Source organism: Podarcis vaucheri (assembly GCF_965113315.1).
Source record: "Podarcis vaucheri genome assembly, chromosome: 16".
Taxonomy (NCBI): Eukaryota; Metazoa; Chordata; class Lepidosauria; order Squamata; family Lacertidae; genus Podarcis; species Podarcis vaucheri.
The window spans coordinates 34245030-34267212 of NC_138754.1; the positions used below are offsets into that span (position 1 = coordinate 34245030).

At 46.2% G+C, this 22183-nt stretch overlaps 1 protein-coding gene across 2 annotated transcripts in view; it reads left to right on the plus strand.

Annotated features, from left to right (window-relative positions):
- GALNT9 (polypeptide N-acetylgalactosaminyltransferase 9) overlaps positions 1-22183 on the plus strand; it is a 204534-nt gene that overhangs the window by 99642 nt on the left and 82709 nt on the right. For both annotated transcript variants that reach the window (XM_082203220.1, XM_082203221.1), the window contains one exon: positions 7455-7572. In XM_082203220.1, coding sequence (XP_082059346.1) covers positions 7455-7572 — 118 coding nt within the window. The remainder of the gene's footprint in view (positions 1-7454; positions 7573-22183) is intronic.

Genomic DNA, 22183 nt, shown 5'->3' on the forward strand with positions numbered 1-22183 from the left:
GTTGTCTACACTGACTGGCAGTGGCTCTCCAGGGTATCAGATCATGGACATTCACAGTCCCACCTGGAGGTGCCAGGGACCGTCTGCATGGAAGACAGATGATCTACCACTGAGCTATGGCCCTTCCCCCTCATATTCGCTACTCCTACCGCCTGATCACTTGCCCTCTCCATGCAGTGAGAAGACTCAGGAACTGGAGCTGCTTCCTCCACCTGTCCTGCCTTCTTTTGAGCAGCTGTGTGGCTTAGGGACAGAGGAAGGAAGGAAATAAGCACCAATGATGAGTATGTGGGCTCACACAAAAGGGAGCCCCACTGATGGCATCTTCCTCACATACCCCACAAAAAGCAACCTATCTTCTGGGACCTTTCTCCTGGCCACTCTGTCCCACTCACATCTTGGCTGGGAAGTCAATAGGACTGGAGACAAACTCCATACAGTTTTTTTTTGTTTTGTTTTTTAGTGTGCATCTACCTAATTTGTACTCCCTGAAGCAATATGTGGACCAAAATGCAGCTATGCACATATATATGTTCATTTCAAGGGGTAAAGCAGCCTGGGGGAGGAGATCCAGATCCAAGCAGTGGCTGTGGAAACGGGTGAAGCTCCTCCCCTCCTGACAGCTGTTTTTCTCTTGCAAAGGCCCTTCACCTGATTCATAGTTTGCAAATTCAGGAGCTGCAGACATTTCATACCACCCTCCCTCCGTCCGTGTGTGTGTGTGTTCTCACACATATGGTTCCCTCCTCCTTTCCCCATTAGAGGCAACCCTACACCTGAGCAAAGGTTCATAAATGATGCAAATTGGGCTTTAGCCTTACTTTTCCTCTTATCGCTGCGAAACAGAGGGACGCGACAGCATTCATTTTATTTATCTTCAAGCGGTGCACGTCTGTTATCGGGGACCTCCTGCTCTTTGTGAAGCCTCAATATGCAGGCAGGTAATTGCTCGGGAAATCTGAATGTCCCTTGATAAACCTGGCCAGCTTTTCTCCTTCCCCTTTCAAAGAGCAGCCACTATTTCATTGTCACTGTGGAGATACATCTATGCACTGGGAATGTTTTGCTATTGATTCCAGTGGCCAGAGAAGCGGAAACTACACCAACTTAATCTTTGGTTTCTCTCTCTCTCTCTCTCTCTCTCTCTCTCTCTCTCTCACACACACACACACACACACACACACACTCTTCTCTTCTGAATGGCCCCTGAATGAGATTCTGTGTTGCCACAGACCACGTACTATTTTCCATTTTACCTGTACCTCCATTATCCACACTCCTCCCTTCATTGCCTTCTCTTTTACATTGCAGGCTTCTTGGGATGGAGGGTTGCATTTGTTCTGTACATCACCATGCACAATGGCAGATGGTGCTGATGATTCATAAAGTTTGCGAAGTTGGGCTGAGATGAAATCCCCATATTCATAAACTGTGAATTGAAGTAGCGACGGGGAGGCATTTCAGTGATTTGTGTGCGTGTGTGGATAGTGAAAGTCAGCAACATTTTCAAGGGATATATGCCGTTTAGTGGTGTTTTTTCCTCTATCACCTCTTTTGGTTTGGCCACCACCAGCATTTAAAAAAGAAGTCAAATGAGGTAATAAAAACAATCATTTTATTATTTATACCCCACCCATCTGACTGGATTCTCCCAGCCACTCAGGGCTGCTTCCAGCAAAATATAAAAACATAATAAACCACCAAACATTAAAAACTTCCTGATACAGGGCTGCCTTCAGATATCTTCTAAAAGTTGTGTAGTTCTTTATCTCCTTGACATCTGATGGGAGGGTACCACTGCCGAGAAGGCGCTGTCGCTACTTTTGCCTCCAAGTAGTAACTCCCCCCCCCACAAAAAACCATCCCCTTTTCATTCCTGACAGTGAAACGTCAAGCCAGAAGTTCACAAAGCCATAGGATCTGGGAGTGAAGCTAAGCAGGCAGACCCTCATGATGTGCTGGATTCCTTGTTCACACTCCCTGCCACGCAGAGATGGCAGACTTTGGCACTCAGTGGCATAAGACTTGAAGAACATAAAAAAAGCCTGCTGAATCAAGCCAACAGCCCATCTAGGGCTAGTCCTGTTCTTATAGTGGCTAACCGCATGCCTGTGGCCAACCTGACTGCAACAGCAACTCTCCCCACCTGTGATTCCTAGTAACTTGCATTCAGGGGCATACTGCCTTCGATGGAAAGATAGAACATGACCACCATAGCTAGTAGTCATTGATAGCCTGCACCATGCTTTGCAAACCCTGATGATCAGTTGATTCAAGGCCATGCACTTGCAAGCCTAACAATCAGCTGCTAGTCAGCAGTTCCCAAGTGCTGGGACTTTGCCAGCTCCACAGTCCACCTTTCATCCTAGCTGCATCTTTAGCTGCCCCACACCTGATATCATACACCATAAATGGTTTACCCAAAGCAGCCTCAGAGGCCAGACGGGGAGGCCTAATTGTCCATCGGGCTGCTTCCCTCCCCACTCACCTGCTCTGCCTATTGATGGACTGCTCTGTTGCATTCCATTATCAACACCTCCTGGAGCCATTAGTCACCTGTCTCCAGTCAGGCTCGCCTCTGCCTTGAATTTTTATCTCCTTATCCCAGCAGTAGTGGCCTGTTAAAACAACCCATACGTTTCTCGCTGATTGCTTAATGTACCATAGAACGAGGCAGGTGATGCTCCATCAAGGTGCCACGCGCAAGTATTCCGCCATCTCCGCAAAGTGTGTTTTGACATTCTCTAATTTATCGAAATGAGTTTGCAGTGAAACATGGTGTCTTTCTGCCCATCCTCTCACAAGCTCTCCCTGCTTCAATGGCCTGAGAAAACTCAGTTGTTGTTTTTTTGGTGCATATTAAGTCTTTGTTGACGTCTTGCCGACTCTCTTGACATCCTTTTGACTTCAGCGGTGCGGGTGTGGATTTGTGTCACTTTGATTCTAATCAGAAGTTACTTCTCTCCCCTCCTCCTCCTCTGTAAAGACATCTGGGAAATAAAATCATACCGGTGTTTGAGCAGCAAAAGAGACAGATGGCAGGCCAATTTTCCCCCTCCTCCCAGATTGTCAGATTAGATTAAGGCATTAAGGGAGACAAGATCTGTCAGAATAGATCACACCTATGATCCATCTATTCCCACGCCCTGTCTGTCAAGAGCAAGGTGTGCTGGTATCTTCACACTCAAGAACTAATAAAGACCAAGTATATTATCCCTTGAGGACATTATCAGGCCCTCCAAGTGTCCCTATTTCCCAGGGACAGTATCCTGCCACTGTGGGAAGATGCAAAGTCACCAATAGCCACCTTGGACAGCAGCATTCCCACTGCTCCAGAGGATCTCAAGCTGTGCTCGCTGAAGAACATCTTAAAGTAATTTACACAGATTGACTGCACAATCTCTCCCCCGCCCCAGTACAACAATATTCATTTGCAGTGTAGCACTTGGAAAGCTCCAGCCCTGCCAAAACCAAAAGCCATTTCATTGTTCCAGCGTTAGATGTCCCCGTGCTGATACTCTTCTTGATAACGCTCTGCACCCATCGGCCAGCCCATCAGATTATCAAAAGCAGTTTGGCCAACATTAATCACCTTTCCCCCTCTCTCTTTCATTCTCTCGCTGCCTGTATCTGTCTTCCTCTCACTACCAGCTGGGTGAGAAAGAGTGATTATAAACACAATAGATTCTGTTTGATTGATTATGGCTGTGCAGGTAGACACTTCTGACTTCCCCCTCACCCTTGACAATGCCAACTCAGACATGTTTTCCTTCACCTCTTGGGATGGGGAAGCAATTTGATCCAGATTGAACATGGGACCTTGTGAATGCAAAGCGGGTGCTGTACCACTGAGCTGTGACCCTTCCTTGTATGCCCAGGCACCACGAATCCACCTCCATCAGGACATATTGGTAAATCCAATGTTTTGGGGGGTTAAAAATAGGCCACAACAACAATGCCACGGGGAGTTTGACTTGGCATTGGGTAGCCAAATTAGGGAGTGCTATGGCCCACACCACTGGCAGAGGAACAGAGGTGCGGGGGGAGCACACCGGCCCCGGTGGCACAATCTTGGTGGGGTGCCATTGCGGTTGCCACCCCCCCCCCATGCTGGGCATGACACCCCCACAGGTGGTGCACCTCGCCCCCGGGATGCGTGCCAGCCATGCCCTCCCCTTCTCTCTGCCACCTCCCCCGCCGGAGCCAGTGGCCCTCAGCCCCCATGTGGATCTATGGAGAGAAGCACTTCCCTGTGGATCCCTTTCATGGGATACCCCACCACCAAGGAGGGGAAAACAGAAGCTCACAATTCCTGCTTGGCCAAAGACTAGGAACAACAACAACTTCTTCTTTATGTCATTATGTCAATAATGGTCAATAGTCAATAATGAGGCAGGCAGACACACCTTGCTAGGAAAGGCATTTTGCAAATGGGGATTATCATCCACAACTGCTGCTGCAGCAGCAAGTACCCCAGCTTGCAGAATGACAGGCCTCAGCCCAGTGAATGCTGTGTTTAAGTCCCACTGAAATCAGATGAACATGATAACCATGACTCACAAAATGATTTAGCCAAAATAATTTAGGCTTGGCTTGGAGCAGGGGTAATGATGAGAGGCAAAATCCTTGCCAGCATGGCCAGTTGTCAGGGTTGAAAAGAGGGATGTTGTTGTTATTTAGTCATTTAGTCATGTCCAACTCTTTGTGACCCCATGGACCAGAGCATGCCAGACACTCCTGTCTTCCACTGCCTCCCGCAGTTTGGTCAAACTCATGCTGGTAGCTTCGACAATACTGTCCAACTATCTCGTCCTCTGTCATCCCCTTCTCCTTGTGCCCTCCATCTTTCCCAACATCAGGGTCTTTTCCAGGGAGTCTTCTCTTCTCATGAGGTAGCCAAAGTATTAGAGCCTCAGCTTCAGGATCTGTCCTTCCAGTGAGCACTCAGGGCTGATTTCCTTCAGAATGGATAGGTTTGATCTTCTTGCAGTCCATGGGACTCACAAGAGTCTCCTCCAGCCATGGAGTTTTCTTGGCAGGGATACTGGAGTGGCTTGCCGGTTCCTGCTCCAGGTGGATCACGTTTGGTCAAAACTCTCCACTATGACCTGTCTGTCTTGGGTGGCCCTGCACGGCATAGTTCATAGCTTCTCTGAGTTATTCAAGCCCCTTCGCCACGGCAAGGCAGTGATCCATGAAGGGGTGAAAAGAGGGGTACTCTACCACATCTGGAGGCCGCAGGTTTCTCTCCCTGCCTTCTAGCCTTGGGCAGCAATTCTGTAAATACTTACCTGTGAGTAAGTCCCATTGAATTCCTCTGAGTATTGCTGGTTTTCTTTGGTGCTCCATTTTCAAGCCGGAGCAACACCAGGCGTCAGATATAAACACGCAAGATGAGCCAGATTGCAGCTTCCTTTTGTATGCATTGAAGTTTATTTCAGAACTTTGCTTGATCATTATTATTTTTATTGTCATTACAAGCCACAATAGACTTGGCAGGAGGATCTCTGATTCAATTTATCAGTCCTCCGTGCATTTTTTATTATTATTAAACACAAGGCAAATTGATTAGAATGTTTGCTGCATGTTGGTAAAATATTACTTCCCTGGTAAGAAAGCTGCTGTTCTTTTCTTTCTTTCTTTCTTTCTTTCCTTCTTTTTTATTTTTTAAGGCGGTAATAAAGTTCCATTAGGGGAAGTTTTACAACCGACATCTAATAAAGGAATGAATTGAATCATTGCTTGAATAAAGGGGTAATGGGACTCTAATGCTCTCGTTGTTTTTGGACCAAGGCTGGCTGTTTACAAGGGCTGTGTTGACAATTTTGTAGTTCTCTTTTGGAGCCTCTCTCTTCAGAGTAGGGATAGAGAAGAAATTAAATTCCATTTGAGTTCAAGGGCTGATGTACCTATGTAACTTGTGTTTTCCAAAACAATACACAAGCCAAATCACAGTCTGGGTCTCAGGTAGCTATCCTCTCCTGTCACCTGCTATCTGTCTTTCAAAAAAGCGAAGGATGCTAAAGATTGCACCCAGGACCTTCTATATGCAAAACATGTCCTCTTCTTCTCAGCAATGCTTTCTCCCCAACTGTATCACAGTGGCTTGTATTTGGATGGAGAGGCTGTAACCTCTGAAGGAGCTGCCAGGACCTTCTATTCTAAACCATGGGTAGACAAACTAAGGCCCGGGGGCCAGATCCAGCCCAATCACATTCTAAATCCAGCCCGCGGACAGTCCAGGAATCAGTGTGCTTTTACATGAGTAGAATATGCCCTTTTATTTAAAATGCATCTCTGAGTTATTTGTGGGGTCTCCTTGGTGTTTTTACATGAGTAGAATGGGTTCTTTTATTTAAAATGCATCTCTGGGTTATTTGTGGGGCATAGGAACTCATTCATATATTTTCCCCAAAATATAGTTTGCCCCCCCCACAAGGTCTGAGGAACAGTGGACCAGCCCCCTGCTGAAAAAGTTTGCTGACCCCTGTCCTAAACTCACTTCCATTGTAGCAAGTCAATTTAACTTCCTTCTGAATAGACATGGGAAGGACTGCACTCTTTTCACATTGCAATGGAATATAGGAAGCTGCCATCTAGCTCAGTGCCATTATCTAAACTGGCTGACAGTGGCTCTCTAGGCAGGTTGTCTTTCCCAGCCCTGGATTGAACCTGAGACCTCCTTCTTACAAAGCAGATTATCTACTCCTGAGCCGTAGCTTTCAGATCTAGACTTAGATTTTTGCTGACTCACATTGACTGGGTGAGTGGGTGGGTGGTGTTAGAATTCCTGCTCTGTGATTGCAGTCATGGGATTGTTGTCTTTCACATGACGGTGTGTGTTTTGACTCCACAAAGTGGGAAGTGACGGAGACAGGATGTTTGTGTTACTGGGTTCCGTGAAGTGGGACTATTGTCCTTTGTTCTTTCTCTTTGCTGTCTGATGCTAGAGAGAGAGGGAGCCATGTTGCAGTGCTCCGTGTGTGTTTATATGTAAATTATGTAAATTATATGATGCATGGATATGAAGTTCATTTTGACATCACATGGTGTTACGTGGGTTTGTGTGAATATGCCCCTCCTTTCTTAGAACGGGTCTTTTCTGTGGTGGCTCCCCGATTGTGGAATGCTCTCCCCAAAAGAGCTTGTCTGGCACCATCATTACATGTCTTTAGAAGCCAGGCAAAAACTTTCCTCTTTACCCAGGCCTATGGCTATTAATCAATAGCCTGTGAAAGTGTCTGGGGGAGGTAAAAACATAGTAAGAAGTATATTGTTTTATCATTGATGTTCTGTAATGTGTTTTTAATGTTGTACATCGCTCTGGGATCTTTTGATAAAGGGCCGTATATAAATTGCATAAATTGTTGTTGTTGCTGCTGCTGCTGCTCTTCCAGAGGTGCATTGTTTGAACCCTTTGTCCTTCGTTTGTCCTTGTTTCCCCTCATCAACAGGACACCAGCCATGATTGGTTGTTCGTTTGTGGTGGACAGAGAGTACTTTGGTGAGATCGGCCTTCTTGACCCTGGAATGGAAGTTTATGGGGGAGAAAACATTGAACTTGGTATGAGGGTGAGTGACACATTATTGGCTTTGTGGACTGTAGATCAAGTAGGGCTTGAAGAGATAAGAGCTCTCGGCTTAATGATTTAGCCTTGCTTGGATGAGGCCTTTCGGTGTTAACTCATTATTTGAGCCTGCTTGACCATTGACTCTTTCAATTGCTTTATGGTGGCAATCACAAGCACAGCATGCAGCTAGGGAGTAAATGGGACTGGAGTCAGGGGGGATCAGTTCCAAATAAATCTGTCTAGAAAGAGACTGTGAGACATCAGAGTATTCGTGGGTTTCAACTGAGAAAGCCAAGATCCCATTTCCTGATCACCTATAAAACTCACTTGGGCAAGTCACTATCTCTACCTTGCAAGGGATGTTGTGAGGGTAGAACAGAACAGCTCTGTGTGCTTCCCTGACCTCTTTGGAATGATAATTAGGGACCACACATAACAAGGATGTTCCAGACAGAGGCTCCATGCACCTAAAATGGGAAATATAGATTGGTTCACATGATACTGCCAGAAATGGGTCAGGGGGCAGTCACTGAACAAGAGGCGGGAGCAGGAATCATCTGCTGACCTTACAACCCACAAATCAAAAGTCAGTAAATGGTATTGTTGTCCAGATAATGTCTCAGCTATTAGCAAAGAACTATTATAGTTATTTGGGGTCAAGAGGAGTTCAGTGACTAGTCTGTGACAGCGGAGTCTTTCAGGATCTCAGGAACTGTTGCCCAGATATGTTCCCTCCTAGCTTTCCGTACGATGGCATCCACACAACAGCTGGCTGGAATATCACCGGGCTGGCTGGAATATCATCAACTCTATGAGACATTTAAACAGTATAAGAAGAATGGATTTGCTATTGAACCCTATAAATTTGAGAAGGAAATAGTGAATAATAATACGAAGATAATATCAAAGATGTACCAACTCTTCCTTGACTGGGAAGTCAAGGAGGAGGAGGTTAAGGCAGTTATGATTAGATGGGCTCAAGATATTGGACACCCTATAATGCTGAATGAGTGGGAAAACCCTCTGGAAAACAACTATGAAGTTTACGGCATGTTATAACATTAAAGAAAACATGTTAAAGATGCAATATAGGTGGTATCTAACCCCATCAAAGCTCTCTCCCATCAAAGATGTACAAAAACATAGCAAACAACTGTTGTAAGTGTGGGGAAATTAATGGAGACATGTATCATATGTGGTGGACATGTAGAAAGATTAGAGAATTTTGGTGCCTTGTTTCTGATGAGCTGGAAAAAAACTTTGGGTTAACTTTTCTTTAAAAAGCCACTCCAGTTTCTACCCAAGGAACCTCCTGATAGCAGCTGATGGGAAAATGAAGAGGCTACCGCTACCATCCACATTGCTTCTGGCCCAACCCAATGAAGAAGCAGGCTGGCTGGAAGTGATGTGATGACAGTGAAGCGAGAAGATTCCCCAGATGCTCCCAGCATTTGCATAAACATCAGGATGCAGCAGCAGCAGTGAGAAAAGGTCCCAAGGCTCTAGGAACAGAGACTGGGAATGAATCAGTAGAGGCTTTGCAGTATGAAGACAGAATGAGAAGAAAGGAAAGGAAAACGGAAAAAATACGTCATAGAACAGAAGGATTCCAATGAAGGAGGAAGGAGCAGGGAAGGATATGGAACCATGTCTGAGTTGGTAAGCACAGTGGTGAGCCAGGAAAGGGAGAGACCGAGACGGAGAAAGAAGTGCAAGGTTATAGGGAAGGAACCAATATACTACAGAAAACTGTGTGGTCTTTTGGCAGGCGGTGTTACACTATGAAAAAGAAAGGTATCTAAACTCAAGTGGTAAATTTCCCACCAGTGGTCTCTGACAGGAAGAGACAACCTGGGGCTCTAAGAATCCTGAGAACCTCACGTAGCACTTTTCTGACAGCTCCTTTCTTAATGTGGGGGGTGAGGGGGGGCCTGCATTCCCTACAGCGGAAATGAACGGGATGCTTTGCGTGCAGATGTGTGTGCAAGTCTGCAGTTCTCCCCCCGGTCCTACTTGCACCCAGAGAATTACTTCTAGATGGGCAGCTACCTTGAGGTGTGCATGACTGTAGATGCCTGGCACAGCAGCCAAAGGCTGATACATAATTAGTGAGCAAAAGCCAAGCCCTGGAGCCCTGGAAGATGCAATTGTGCTGAAACGTAGATGTTGAGCAGAGGGCTGTTCCAGAGGGACTGGTTCTGGGGTCTAGCAGCATCATAGAAACTGTTGGGGCAAATGCCTCTGGAGAATGTGGCTGAATGCATCTGACTCTCAAATTGCTGCCAGAGAGTCGGAGCAGCTAAATTTGGCGCCTGTCAGCTTTCATCCAACTCCCTGGCGTAGACCGGACTTAGCATATTCAAGATTGCTTGCTATGACTTTTTTTCTCAGAGCCTGCTGCTAAATGTCTCCTTGAAGGTAGCAGGATGATGTATCAGTGGTCAGCACTTTTAAAGAAGTAGTCTGCAACACATTAAACCAGGCATAGGCAAACTCCAGCCCTCCAGATGTTTGGGACTACAATTCCCATCATCTCTAGCTAACAGGACCAGTGGTCAGGGATGATGGGAATTGTAGTCCCAAACATCTGGGGGGCCCGGAGTTTGCCTATGCCTGCATTAAACGATAGGTTATGTTTTGGTACTTAGGGCTGGGCAGCAGGTGGGTATGAACCCCCCAGGTTTTGGGGGGAGGGACATGGGCAGGATGCATGCTATGGTGGGGTTCTACTCCCCTTTGACACTGTTGGTGCTGCTCATCAGCTTGATAGTCTTTCTCAGCCCAATCAGTTCTACTTCCCAGAGTGCTGGTTCTCCTAGGTCTTCCAAGAAAAGAGAAAGAGAGAGAGAAGGGACTAGAGGGCTTTTGAGATTATTACCAGTGTGGTATGGACTTTGGCAGATGCCTGATAGTGATGACCCCTAACAGCAATCTGGAATCAGGAGCCCTAAGTTAGGTATTGGTTGACTATAGCTAGGGAGGAGGACCTATAGCATTCAGCCTAATTTAAGTTGGCCCACAAAGGTGGATTGGAAGAGGGAGCTTCATAGATGTAGTTTTTGTGGGAATGTTCAGGGAAGCAGGAGAAGATATATTGTTTGATTATATCCTTTCCAACTTGTGTTAACAAGTTCCACAATTTAGCAGAGTAACATTCCCCTTTTTAAACTTGTACAGCGGATGCATTTGCTCAGGCTCGCTAAAGCCTCTATAATAAGTTTCCTTTCGGTAATTCCCCATTCAGTCCCTCATAAAAAGATAAGACACAACACAGTCTTCTATAAAAGTTTAAAAAGAGTTTACTCACACATTCTGTTCACAATTGGATCCCAGAAGGCAGACTTACCTTAGAAAAGTAATATACTGTACCTGGAAACTATCCCATAAGGAGACAGCTCCTTTGTCCTCCCTTGACTGGAAGCCAAGAGAGCATCTTAGGCTAAGCAGATGTTGCCTCTTTGACAAATGTAGTCAGAGAGAAAGAGATGGCGGCCAGTCCTATGCTTTTGTTACCTGCACAGGTGAGGCCACGCCCACATCTAGTCACATGCAGAGGAAGTCTGTCCCATCTTAGGAGAAACAGGAAGTTCTGACTGGCTGGTCCAGACATCCCCTTTTATGTCCACTCTAGAGATGTACTTGACTGCTCTTGTGTTTCACATCCCACAGTTTTCATAGAAACATAGAGTTGGAAGGGACCACAAGGGCCATCTAGTCCAACCCCCTGCAATGCAGGAAACTTTTTGCCCAATGTGGGGCTTGAACCCATGACCTTGAGATTAAGAGTATTGTGCTGTATACCAATAGTAGGGAACCTCAGTCCCCTGAGGGTCAAATGCAGCCCACCAAGCTTCTCCACGTGGTCCTCAGGTCTTCGTCCAAGATGCCGCCTGAACCTCAAATGTTCGCCACTGGGTGAGCTGTACACCTACCCAGCAGATCCTGGCACAAGGGCAGACACTCCAAAAATCTGATGCGGAGAATTTCAGAAGCACCCCCAATTTCCTTAGTCCCATTGTGGCTGCAAACTGCAATGCTGGTATTAAAGACTAGGATGGTTTCGGTACTGAACATGGGTGAATCCATTGCCAATCCTGTGAGGTGAATCTGGTCTGCGATCCATTGGATTCTGAGCCAGACTCACTGGTGTAGCTTGGCAACTTTGGGCATGACCTGTACTCAACTGCTCTGCCACCTGGGTGCTAGTTCAGAGAGAGGACCCAGTTATCCTGCTTCCCCAGCTTCTGTTTCAGCCACTGTGAGCATATGCTCTGCCACCCTGAAGAGCCCTTCAGGAGCGTGTGGGTTGGGATTGCAACTTATTCCTTCCTTTAATCTGAAGGCTGCATTTCTCAGGTTCTCATGCAAGAATAGTTCAGAGCTAAAATATCACGGGGAGTGGGGAAGAGAAAGCGAAGGCTGATAGGAGCTAAAAATTATTAGCAAATGCTTAATAATGCTTGAAAATGCCTTTACTAATTAACATTATTTTCCTGCTGAAGAGAAAACAGAAGGCTTCTGCTTGGTTTTGTTATGTCTGATAAACCTTTGTTGAAATAATTTTAATCAACTGGAATCAGAGAATCCTGTCTAATTAATGAGACTGATCTGATTAGAATATTGCCTGGTGACCCTCCAAATCCTTTTTAAACAGTAACATTTATTTCAGATAAGCTTTTTTGTTGTTTTCCAGCTGTCAGGACAGTATGTGTCTGCAGGTGCATAAGGAACCATGCTCAGTAGAAGAGCACATGGCGAAGATCCCAAATTCATTCTCTGATAAGGAGCCAGTTTTAAGTTGCTAGCCCTTTGTAAATTTAGTCTCATGAATTAGAAGAACATTTCTAACCTTTCTGAATACCACCTACATCCCAAAACCTGCATTTCCAGCTGAAATTAAACTGAGAAAGAAGAACCAACCAATTTGACCCAGGCATGGAGGCTAAGGCTATCAGTGACCACTAGCCATGAAGGCTATGTTGTGTCATGTATTCTACTCAATATCAACCAAGAGCAGAACTCCAATGTATAGTTAGCAGAGTAAAAACGTAAACATGTTGCAGGATTAAAAAAATAAATAAATACACCACAGGCAATTGTATTTCACCCAGCAGAGCTTTACTGCTTGTTGTTGTTTAGTCGTTTAGTCATGTCCGACTCTTCGTGACCCCATGGACCAGAGCACGCCAGGCACTCCTGTCTTCCACTGCCTCCCGCAGTTTGGTCAAACTCATGCCGGTAGCTTCGAGAACACTATCCAACCATCTCGTCCTCTGTTGTCCCCTTCTCCTTGTGCCCTCCATCTTTCCCAACATCAGGGTCTTTTCCAGGGAGTCTTCTCTTCTCATGAGGTGGCCAAAGTATTGGAGCCTCAGCTTCAGGATCTGTCCTTCCAGTGAGCACTCAGGGCTGATTTCCTTAAGAATGGATAGGTTTGATCTTCTTGCAGTCCATGGGACTCTCAAGAGTCTCTTCCAGCACCATAATTCAAAAGCATCAATTCTTCGGTGAACAGCCTTCTTTATGGTCCAGCTCTCACTTCCATACATCACTAAACAGTTCTCACTTCCATACATCACAGTAGCTTTACTGCTACTGAAGGCAAATGAGCATAATGGTCACAAATCCAATACATCCAGGTTTGGCCCTGTCCATAAGAAATCCAGCTGCAAAGAGAAATGCAAACTGGTGTGTTGTTCCTCTACAGTTGGAGACAGGATGCCTCTGAATGCCAGTTACTGGAAATTCATCATGGGGAGCATGCTGTTGTCCTCACGTCCAGCTTACAGGCTTCCCACAGGCATCTGGTTGGCTACCATGAGAACCACAAGCTAGACTAGATGGGCCACTGGTCTGATCCAGCAGGATTCTTCTTATGTTCTTGTGGCACTCAGTGCCAAAAGCTGCCGTCTCTGATTGCTGAATGAGGGTCGGGAGTGGGGACAAGAAATCCCACTGAACATCTCTGAATACCTATTGCTGGACATTCTCAAGTGGGGAGAACACTGTTGCATGTAACTATTCTGTTCCAATCCCCCTAAGACACTGGTTCCCAACCTTTTTTTGGCCATGCCCCACCTAAGCACCTCTAAACTCCTGATGTCCAACCCCTGTGACATATCATTCTTATTATTCAAAAAGTGAACTCCTATTCACGTGGAGGAAGCCTAAAAGGCCATTAACTGTTAATAACTCATTCTCAAATTGCCCCCCTTAAAAATCAAATTTCCCCCTTGTGGGGCATGTGCCCCACATTGGGAACCACAGTCCTAAAAGGTTCCAAGGGGGCAAAACATCTGTGTACTGCCCAACTCCTTGCCCCTCTCCATTGCAAGCTGGACACATTATACAAATAAATTTGCATATTTTCCCACCATTTGCATGATTGCTACATGATTTGCACACACGGGGTGGTATTCAGGCTTTACTCAGAGCCATGGAAGTGAATGAACATTACTCCATTAGGGCCCATTAATTTTGGTGGGTCTATTGTGAGCAAACGTTCGCTAAATACCACCCAAGGAATCTGAAAGTTGCTTTAGGGGACTTGGGAAGATCAGAAGCTGCCTTCTACTGAGCCACACTATTGCACTGTCTGCACTGCCTAGAAATAGATATCCAGGATTTAAGACAGGGAACGTTCCCAGCCTTCGCCAGAGTTGCCAGCAATGGTGGCTGGTGCACTTTTGGACTGGTAGGGCCGGACACAGTAGACAGAATCAGAGCCAATGGCAGGCAGAGCCAACACATGCTAATCCTCCCTGCTGAGTTCTACAAAACAGAGATGAAGGAGGTGACAGCCAGGGCCGTCTCCTGGACTGGTTGTATTAAGAAGGCAGTGTCCCATTCACTCTAATGGATCGGCTTCCAACAGTTGCCGAGATTTGGACCTGGGACACTACATGCGAAACATGTGCTCTGCGACTGCACCATGGCCCTTCAGTCTTTCGTGCCTGAGCTTGTCCAAAGGCAAGCAGAACTGGAGAGGGTTAAAGAGACAGAAATCAATAGCTCTAACAAACTGTGGGTTATTTACTCCCCTGACTCATTAAAAATAACCAGAGTGCCTGACAAGCCTTATATAAGTCCCCTTATTAGCGGAAGCTACAGATGCCCTTGATTGTTTAGAAAAGGGAGCGTATAAACATTAAAAGCATACTTTATGATTTGACCTAATAGAAAGAGTTTATGAGCCATCTTTTTACGGTGCGGCTGTTAATCATCCTAGTAAAGTGCTCTTTCCATCAGCTGGAGTGTGCCAGCCATCAGGAGCAATGAGCTGCACTCCCCCCCCCTTTACTCCTCCTGATCTTTGGCTCCTCTCCAAGGGGGAAGGAGAAGACCAGCCCATGAGGGTCAATAAACAGTGGAACTGGCTGCACACCTGGAAGACCAGGGATCAAGGGCCCAGAGACAAAAGTAGAGTTCCAGCGAAATGATGGGGGTGCTTGAGGTCATGGTGGGGAAGCTGTGACCCTCCAAAAGAAAGACACTGTCTCTTTTCTGCACCAGCCATGTCTCTAATGAAAGGTGGGGGACCTGTGGCCCTCCGGATCTCAATGAATGCCAACTCCCCAGGTATGCCACAATATCTGGAGAGACGCAGGTTCCCCCATTCCTGTAGTAAAGCAAGTACAAGGAACCAGGCTTGATTCTATTCATCTGAAATATACTTATACGTATGTCTGCATGAGGTGCATGTGCAAAGGGAGCTGCAGAATAGGAGAGAGCAGGAGGAGGAGGCCTGTGGACATGAGGGTGAAGATGAAAACACAGGTGCAATTCAGGGCTGACGAAGAGAAGAGAGAAGTGGCTTCAGAAATGGGGTTAGGAAGGTGGAAAGTGAGTGGCAAGCAGAGTGAGCAGGGGCACAGCCCCTTGTGTGTGTGTTTGTGTGTTTGTGTAGACTGGCTTGGCTTTGTTCTTGGTTTGGTTTTCCTGCTTTAGAATAAAGAGATTTCATGCTCCTTTGAACAGTCATTGCTTTATTATTATTATCATTAGTCCCCCTTTCTGCCACGATCTTTTATAATCGTCTCACGGTTTACCTATGCTGAATTTAAACTCTGAACTCTCCCTTTTGTTGCATTAGCTGATAACATAGTAGTTTCTGAAAGCCTCAGCGTGCACTCAGATCAATCCCATCTATTTAAAAGAAAGGTCACTGTCTCCTATTATGTTTTAAAGGCATACAAGTCACTTCTGTGTTTGTAAAAATATGCAGACACTTGGCCCGCATGACTAATGCACCCATCTGGCTCTTCCACAGGCTGGTGAACTGCAATGCTGGACGGCAAGCATCTCTGAATGTCACAAATCTGTATCCAAGCCCAATATAGTCTTCCCAACCGTGGGACCCAGATTAGGAAGGGCTGTAGATCAGTGATGGAGCTTCTGCTCTGCACACCAAAGGTCCCAGAATCAACTCCAGGTATCTGCTGGGAGGGCTGTCTCCTGCCCGTCAGTGCAGACAATACTAAGTTCCATGGAACAATGACCTGACTCAGTATAAGTCAGTTTCCTATTTTCCTATATTGTTGGATTACAATTCCCATCATCCCTGACCATTGCCCATACTGGATGGTGCTCATGGAGGTTGTAGTTCAACAACATCTGGTGACCCATGCCTGGGAAAGACTGGCCTAAACCATTAGGAACCTCTTGCAGCCTCACCCTGTACCTTCTTGGCTCCATCCGACAATGTCCTTTGTTCTCCTTTAAAGTTGTTGTCAAAGATGGGGAAGCTGTGGCCCTCCAGACATTGTTGAATTCCACCTCCCATCAGTCTCAGCCAACATGACTAGTGAGGGGGTGCCCTGAAATTTCTGGAGAGCCATGCATGACATTTCAAAATACAATTTCATAAGGTAGTGCAACTTGTGGGGTAAATTGTAAGCCTTGTGTGACCAATACACTGGCCTCCAGACATTGTTGGAATCCAGTTTCCATCAGTCCCAGGCAGCATCACTTTGGTGAGGGATGATGGGAGCTGAGGTTTAGAAACACCTGTAGAGCACCACTTTGGCTAACCCTATTTTAGGGGCGGACAGGCCACCACAAACCCATTTCTCCAAACATTCTTGACTCCCTCTGACAGTTGCCTAATAAGGAGCAGACATGCTCTGGCAGCTAATTACACTTGGAGCCTAAGGATGGGGGACAAATTTGTCTTTAATTTGACCCTGCCTAATTTGCTGCTTCTTATATTTTTTTCAAAGTATGGTGTGGCTCCAAAGTATGGAGTCTTTGTTGTTTAAGCACAAATGCTAGGCCCACAGAACTTTCTGGCTTGTCTGTGGGAACAGGTGATGTCACATAGTTCTCTGACCTCCCAGGAAGTGTGGCTGGGAGAGAAGCTGGCATGTAGAGACCTTTGCCCTGCTGGAAGCAGACACTGTGTTTGTACTTAAAGGCAGAATAGGCTAGTCCATTAGTGCAAAGAGGGCACTGCCCTACCAACCTCCACCTGCCTCCACCTGGCTGCCTTCTTACAACTAGGTCAGGGATGGCACCGGCTGCCAATCTCCCATCTCCTCTCTTCAATCCTGTCCCCATTTCACAGACTTGCTTTCGCACTTCCTCACCATCAAAAGCAGTTTTGTGTATTTGCCAACACGTCTGGGAAAGTGTTAAAAGCAGGGAGAGAAAATATCTGAGGGGGTCCCATTTGCCTGGCCTCAGCTTCATTTAGAGGGACAGGTCTATTTAAAGTTTCCCTAGAGTGTCATGTTTTGATATGTGAAAGAGATTAATGAAAGGAGGATGAATGGAGAAGCCACGGAGGCGGATGATGTGTGCCGAGTTCTAAGCAGAGTGAACATCGCAGGCAAAGGCAGCTTAAGGTGGATTTCCCTTAAATTTTAATATAATGCAAATTTTATTATATGGTCACAAACCCCGGTGAAAGCAGAACAATTTCTGACATACACAGAGTTGAAGTATAATGGGCTATATCTAATGTTTGCTGTTTCATAGTACAAGAGCCCTTGCACTAGAAGATGGCAGAGATTACGTGTATCTGAAGAAGTGTGCATGCACACGAAAACTCATACCAATAACAATCTTAGTTGGTCTCTAACGTGCTACTGGAAGGATTCCTTTATTATTATTATTTTATTTTGCACCAGCCATTCCTTGTTCAGGCAAGCAAGAGGTAATGTCACAGTTCAAGGACACATTCCAGCCAAGCAAAAGCACTCAACTGGTGAGGAATGTACTCTGGTGAGGGATATGGTCTATGGAGAGTCCTGAGGGCCAGAGGGAAAGCCCTGGAGGGATGCATTTGGCCTTGGGCATGTGGTTCCCAAACCCTGAGTGCAAAGGTTCAATCTCCACATCTTTACCCACAAATGATATGGGTAGCACAGCCTTCACTCTGTAGACTTGGTGAGCCACTTTGTCCCAGGGTAACTCTAAGCTAGAATGACCCATGATAGATAAAACAGGGATCGTGTATCATGCACAGATGGCTGTTCAGTATAGTCCTCCTTGCCCGAGACTTTCTCCCATCCCCCCAATGGACTTGCCTGCTTTTTAAAATGTGACTTCCAAATCCAGCACCCTCTTAACAATTTACTGCACCTGTCAGGGCTAATTTATTAATGGGACCTGTCAGTAATCAGAAAGCTTGTGGTGTGGCAAAGGCTGACATTTGTTCATATTTTTAAAGTCCCATTTGACCTTGAACAGCTGCTAAGTGGAGTGAAGACGCTCTGAGAGGGCTCAGAGAACGTGGCTAATCAGAGGGACCCAACAACATACTGACCCTCCAAGCATCCCTGTTTTCCAAGGACAGTCTCAGATTTACAGAAGCCATCCCAGTTTCTGATTTGATCCCGGAATGTCCTACTTTCCCTTAGGATGTCCCTATTTTCATAGGAGAAATGTTGGAAGATATGGAGTTATGCGACCCCCAAGCCAAGGAGATAAGTGACTATACAACCTTTAGAAGATATCTGAAGGCAGCTTTGTATGTGGGATTTCTTTTACATATTTAATGTTTTATTATGTTTTTCTATATGTTGGAAGCTGCCCAGAGTGGCTGGGTCCACTCAGTCAGATGGGTGGGGTAATAATAATGGGGTAATAATAATAATAGTAATAATAATAGGACATCCCTATTTTCGGGGTGTGGGTGGCACTGTGGGTTAAACCACAGAGCCTAGGACTTGCCGATCAGAAGGTCGGCGGTTCGAATCCCCGTGACGGGGTGAGCTCCTGTTGCTCGGTCCCAGCTCCTCCCAACCTAGCAGTTCAAAGGCATGTCCAAGTGCAAGTAGATCAATAGGTACCACTCCAGCGGGAAGGTACACAGTGTTTCTGTGTGCTGCTCTGGTTCGCCAGAAGTGGCTTAGTCATGCTGGCCACATGACCCAGAAGCTGTACGCCGGCTCCCTCGGTCAGTAAAGTGAGATGAGCGCCGCAACCCCAGAGTCGGTCACGACTGAACCTAATGGTCAGGGGTCCCTTTACCTTTATCTATTTTCATTGGAGAAACGTTGGAGGGTATGCATGGCACAGTGTCAGTGACACAAGCAGGGCAGAGAAAAGGAGGTATTTTTTCACCCAGCACATAGTTGAATTCACTCCCACATGAGGTAGTGGTGGCCACCAACTTGGATGGGGTTAAAAACAGGATTTGATATATTCATGGAGGATTAGGATATCCAGGCATGCCAGGAAACAGGAATTATGTTCACATGTGGTGGGGGTGTAAATATGTACATTTATTATTATTTTTTGCGAAGAGTGTTTAAGGAGATAACAGAAAACACAGGGTTAAAGCTAACCAAAAGTCCAGAGGTAACATTATTATCAATTTACGATGGGGTGGAAGGTTCACAGGCTATGAAGGACTTGCTCACAAATTTATTGACAGCTACACAAATTGTTATAGCTAGAAAGTGGAAGGCGCAAACAGAATATAAAATGGAAGAATGGTATAAAGAGGTATGGGATATAGCTACAGTATTAATGATAAATTACATGTGCCATTGAGGAAAGACAGTGACTATGCAGGAGAAATGATTTTGAGGAGATATGGAGGGTGTTTGTAGAATTTGTACTGTTAAAACGGGAAGGGGGTCAAACCATCGCAAGAGGTGTTAAAATTTTGGGAGGTTGGATGGTTATAATGGAATGGTCTAGGGCAGGGGTCATCAACCCGCGGCTCTGGAGCCGCATGTGGCTCTTTTACACCTTTGCCACGGCTCCGGGGTGGATACTAGCGAGGGGAGGAGGCGCATTGTGTGCCCTGACACTCCCTACTGTTTTAAATGTCGCAATGGTTTTGCGGCTCCCGGTTTTTTTTTTCTTCGGTCCAAGTGGCTCTTTTTGTCTTAAAGGTTGCAGACCCCTGGTCTAGGGGGTGGGGTGCACATTTTTATTCTTATTTATTTATGATTATTACTTTGTAAAAAAAATAAAAAATATATATATGAAATGTAAATAAAGGTATAAAATCTAAATAAAAGAATGAATAATAATTATAAAGGATATCCACAATGGCTATGTTCTGCCTCCACTGTCAGAGGCAACAAGCTTCCGGGAAATCCAAGGTAAAGGTAAAGGGACCCCTGACCATTAGGTCCAGTCGTGACCGACTCTGGGGTTGCGGCGCTCATCTCGCTTTATTGGCCGAGGGAGCCGGCGTACAGCTTCTGGGTCATGTGGTCAGCATGACTAAGCCACTTCTGGTGAACCAGAGCAGCGCACGGAAACGCCGTTTACCTTCCCGTCTGATCTATTTATCTACTTGCACTGGCATGCTTTCGAACTGCTAGGTTGGCAGGAGCAGGGACTGAGCAACGGGAGCTCACCCTGTCGCGGGGATTTGAACCGCCGACCAAGTTAGGTGGGTGCTATTGCACTCTGGTCCTGTTTGCAGGCTTCCCAGGGGCATCCGGCTGCCCTTTGTGAGATGAGGATGCTGATGGGCCTTTTGATTGATCCACCAAGCTCTTCCCGTTTTCCTAAGCGGGTTAGAAAAATTATTGGAGTATAAAGATGTAAATGGCCAATACCACCGGATCTTCATTTTGGGGGGCAGTGTGCCTTTGATGTGCCTTTGAATGCGAGTTGCTGGGAATCACAAACGGAGGAAGTGTTCTTGTGTGCCAGCCCTGCTTGCGAATTCCCACAGGCATCTGCTTCGGCACTGTGAAAACAGGATGCTGACTTTGATTGACTACATTGGCTCCCAGTATGTTTCCGAGTACAATTCAAAGTGTTGGTGCTGACCTTTAAAGCCCTAAACAGCCTTGTCCCCAGTATACCTGAAGGAGCGTCTCCACCCCCATCGTTCATCCTGGACACTGAAGTCCAGCGCCGATGGCCTTCTGGCAGTTCCCTCACTGCGAGAAATGAGGTTACAGGGAACCAGGCAGAGGGCCTTCTCGGTAGTGGCACCCACCCTGTGGAACGCCCTCCTATCAGATGTCAAGGAAATAAGTAACTATCTGGCTTTTAGAAGACATCTGAAGGCAGCCCCGTTTAGGGAAGTTTTTAATGTTTGATGTTTTATCGTTTTTTTTTATATTCTGTTGGGAGCCGCCCAGAGTGTCTGGGGAAACCCAGCCAGATGGGCAGGGTATAAATAATAATTTGTTGTTGTTGTTGTTGCTGTTACCCATTAGCGGCTCATCCAGACTGATTCCTGGCTAGGCTACATGTGAGCAAGGTGGGCCTTTGGCCTGATCCAGCAGGGGTTGTTTAGGTCCTTACATTCAATAATTAATTGATACAGGACTCTGTATCAGGGAAAACACAGACGTATTTTCTGTGCCGAACCTGCAAAGGAGTTGGTTCCCCAGGCGCAGACACATTGCGACAAGATGTTTACAGGGCAATTGGAGACTATTTCAGAGCTGATGTTTGTGAGAGCCTCGAGAAACCGCGCTGCTAAGCTTGCTAAAGTTGTTAAAGTAACCAGATAAGAGCAAGGAATTAGGCTTCTCGAGAACAGCAAGCTTTTTGCCTACCAGCCAAATGGGATCTTGGGGGATTTACGCCTACGGGTCAGAGAGCCTACACAGACTTCAGCCAAAGTGGCAGCAAAGATTACTGAGGGATTTTTCTGCGCACAGCATACTTGGGGAAAGTGTTCCTCATTTCTTTTATGCACAGCTCCGCTCTTGGTCTCAGAGGCTGAAAAGCAATACATTCCAGAACATGTTCCTAAAGGCTGGTGTGGTGCAGTGCAGTGGTTAAAGGAAGGAGCTGTGAGTCTGACTCAAATATACAGCTGCAAATAAAACATTTAAATGTGTTGTAAAGTGCAATATACAAATGTGACACTAGATGGCAAGATTGAGCTATGCCAAATGCAATGTATTTTTCAAAACATTTTTTTAAAAAAAGCATTTTCACAGCATTTTTTTTATATGTGTGTAGATTCCACCTTAGGGACGCGGGTGGCGCTGTGGGTAAAAGCCTCAGCGCCTAGGGCTTGCCGATCGAAAGGTCGGCGGTTCGAATCCCCGCGGCGGGGTGCGCTCCCGCTGCTCGGTCCCAGCGCCTGCCAACCTAGCAGTTCGAAAGCACCTCCGGGTGCAAGTAGATAAATAGGGACCGCTTACTGGCGGGAAGGTAAACGGCGTTCCGTGTGCTGCGCT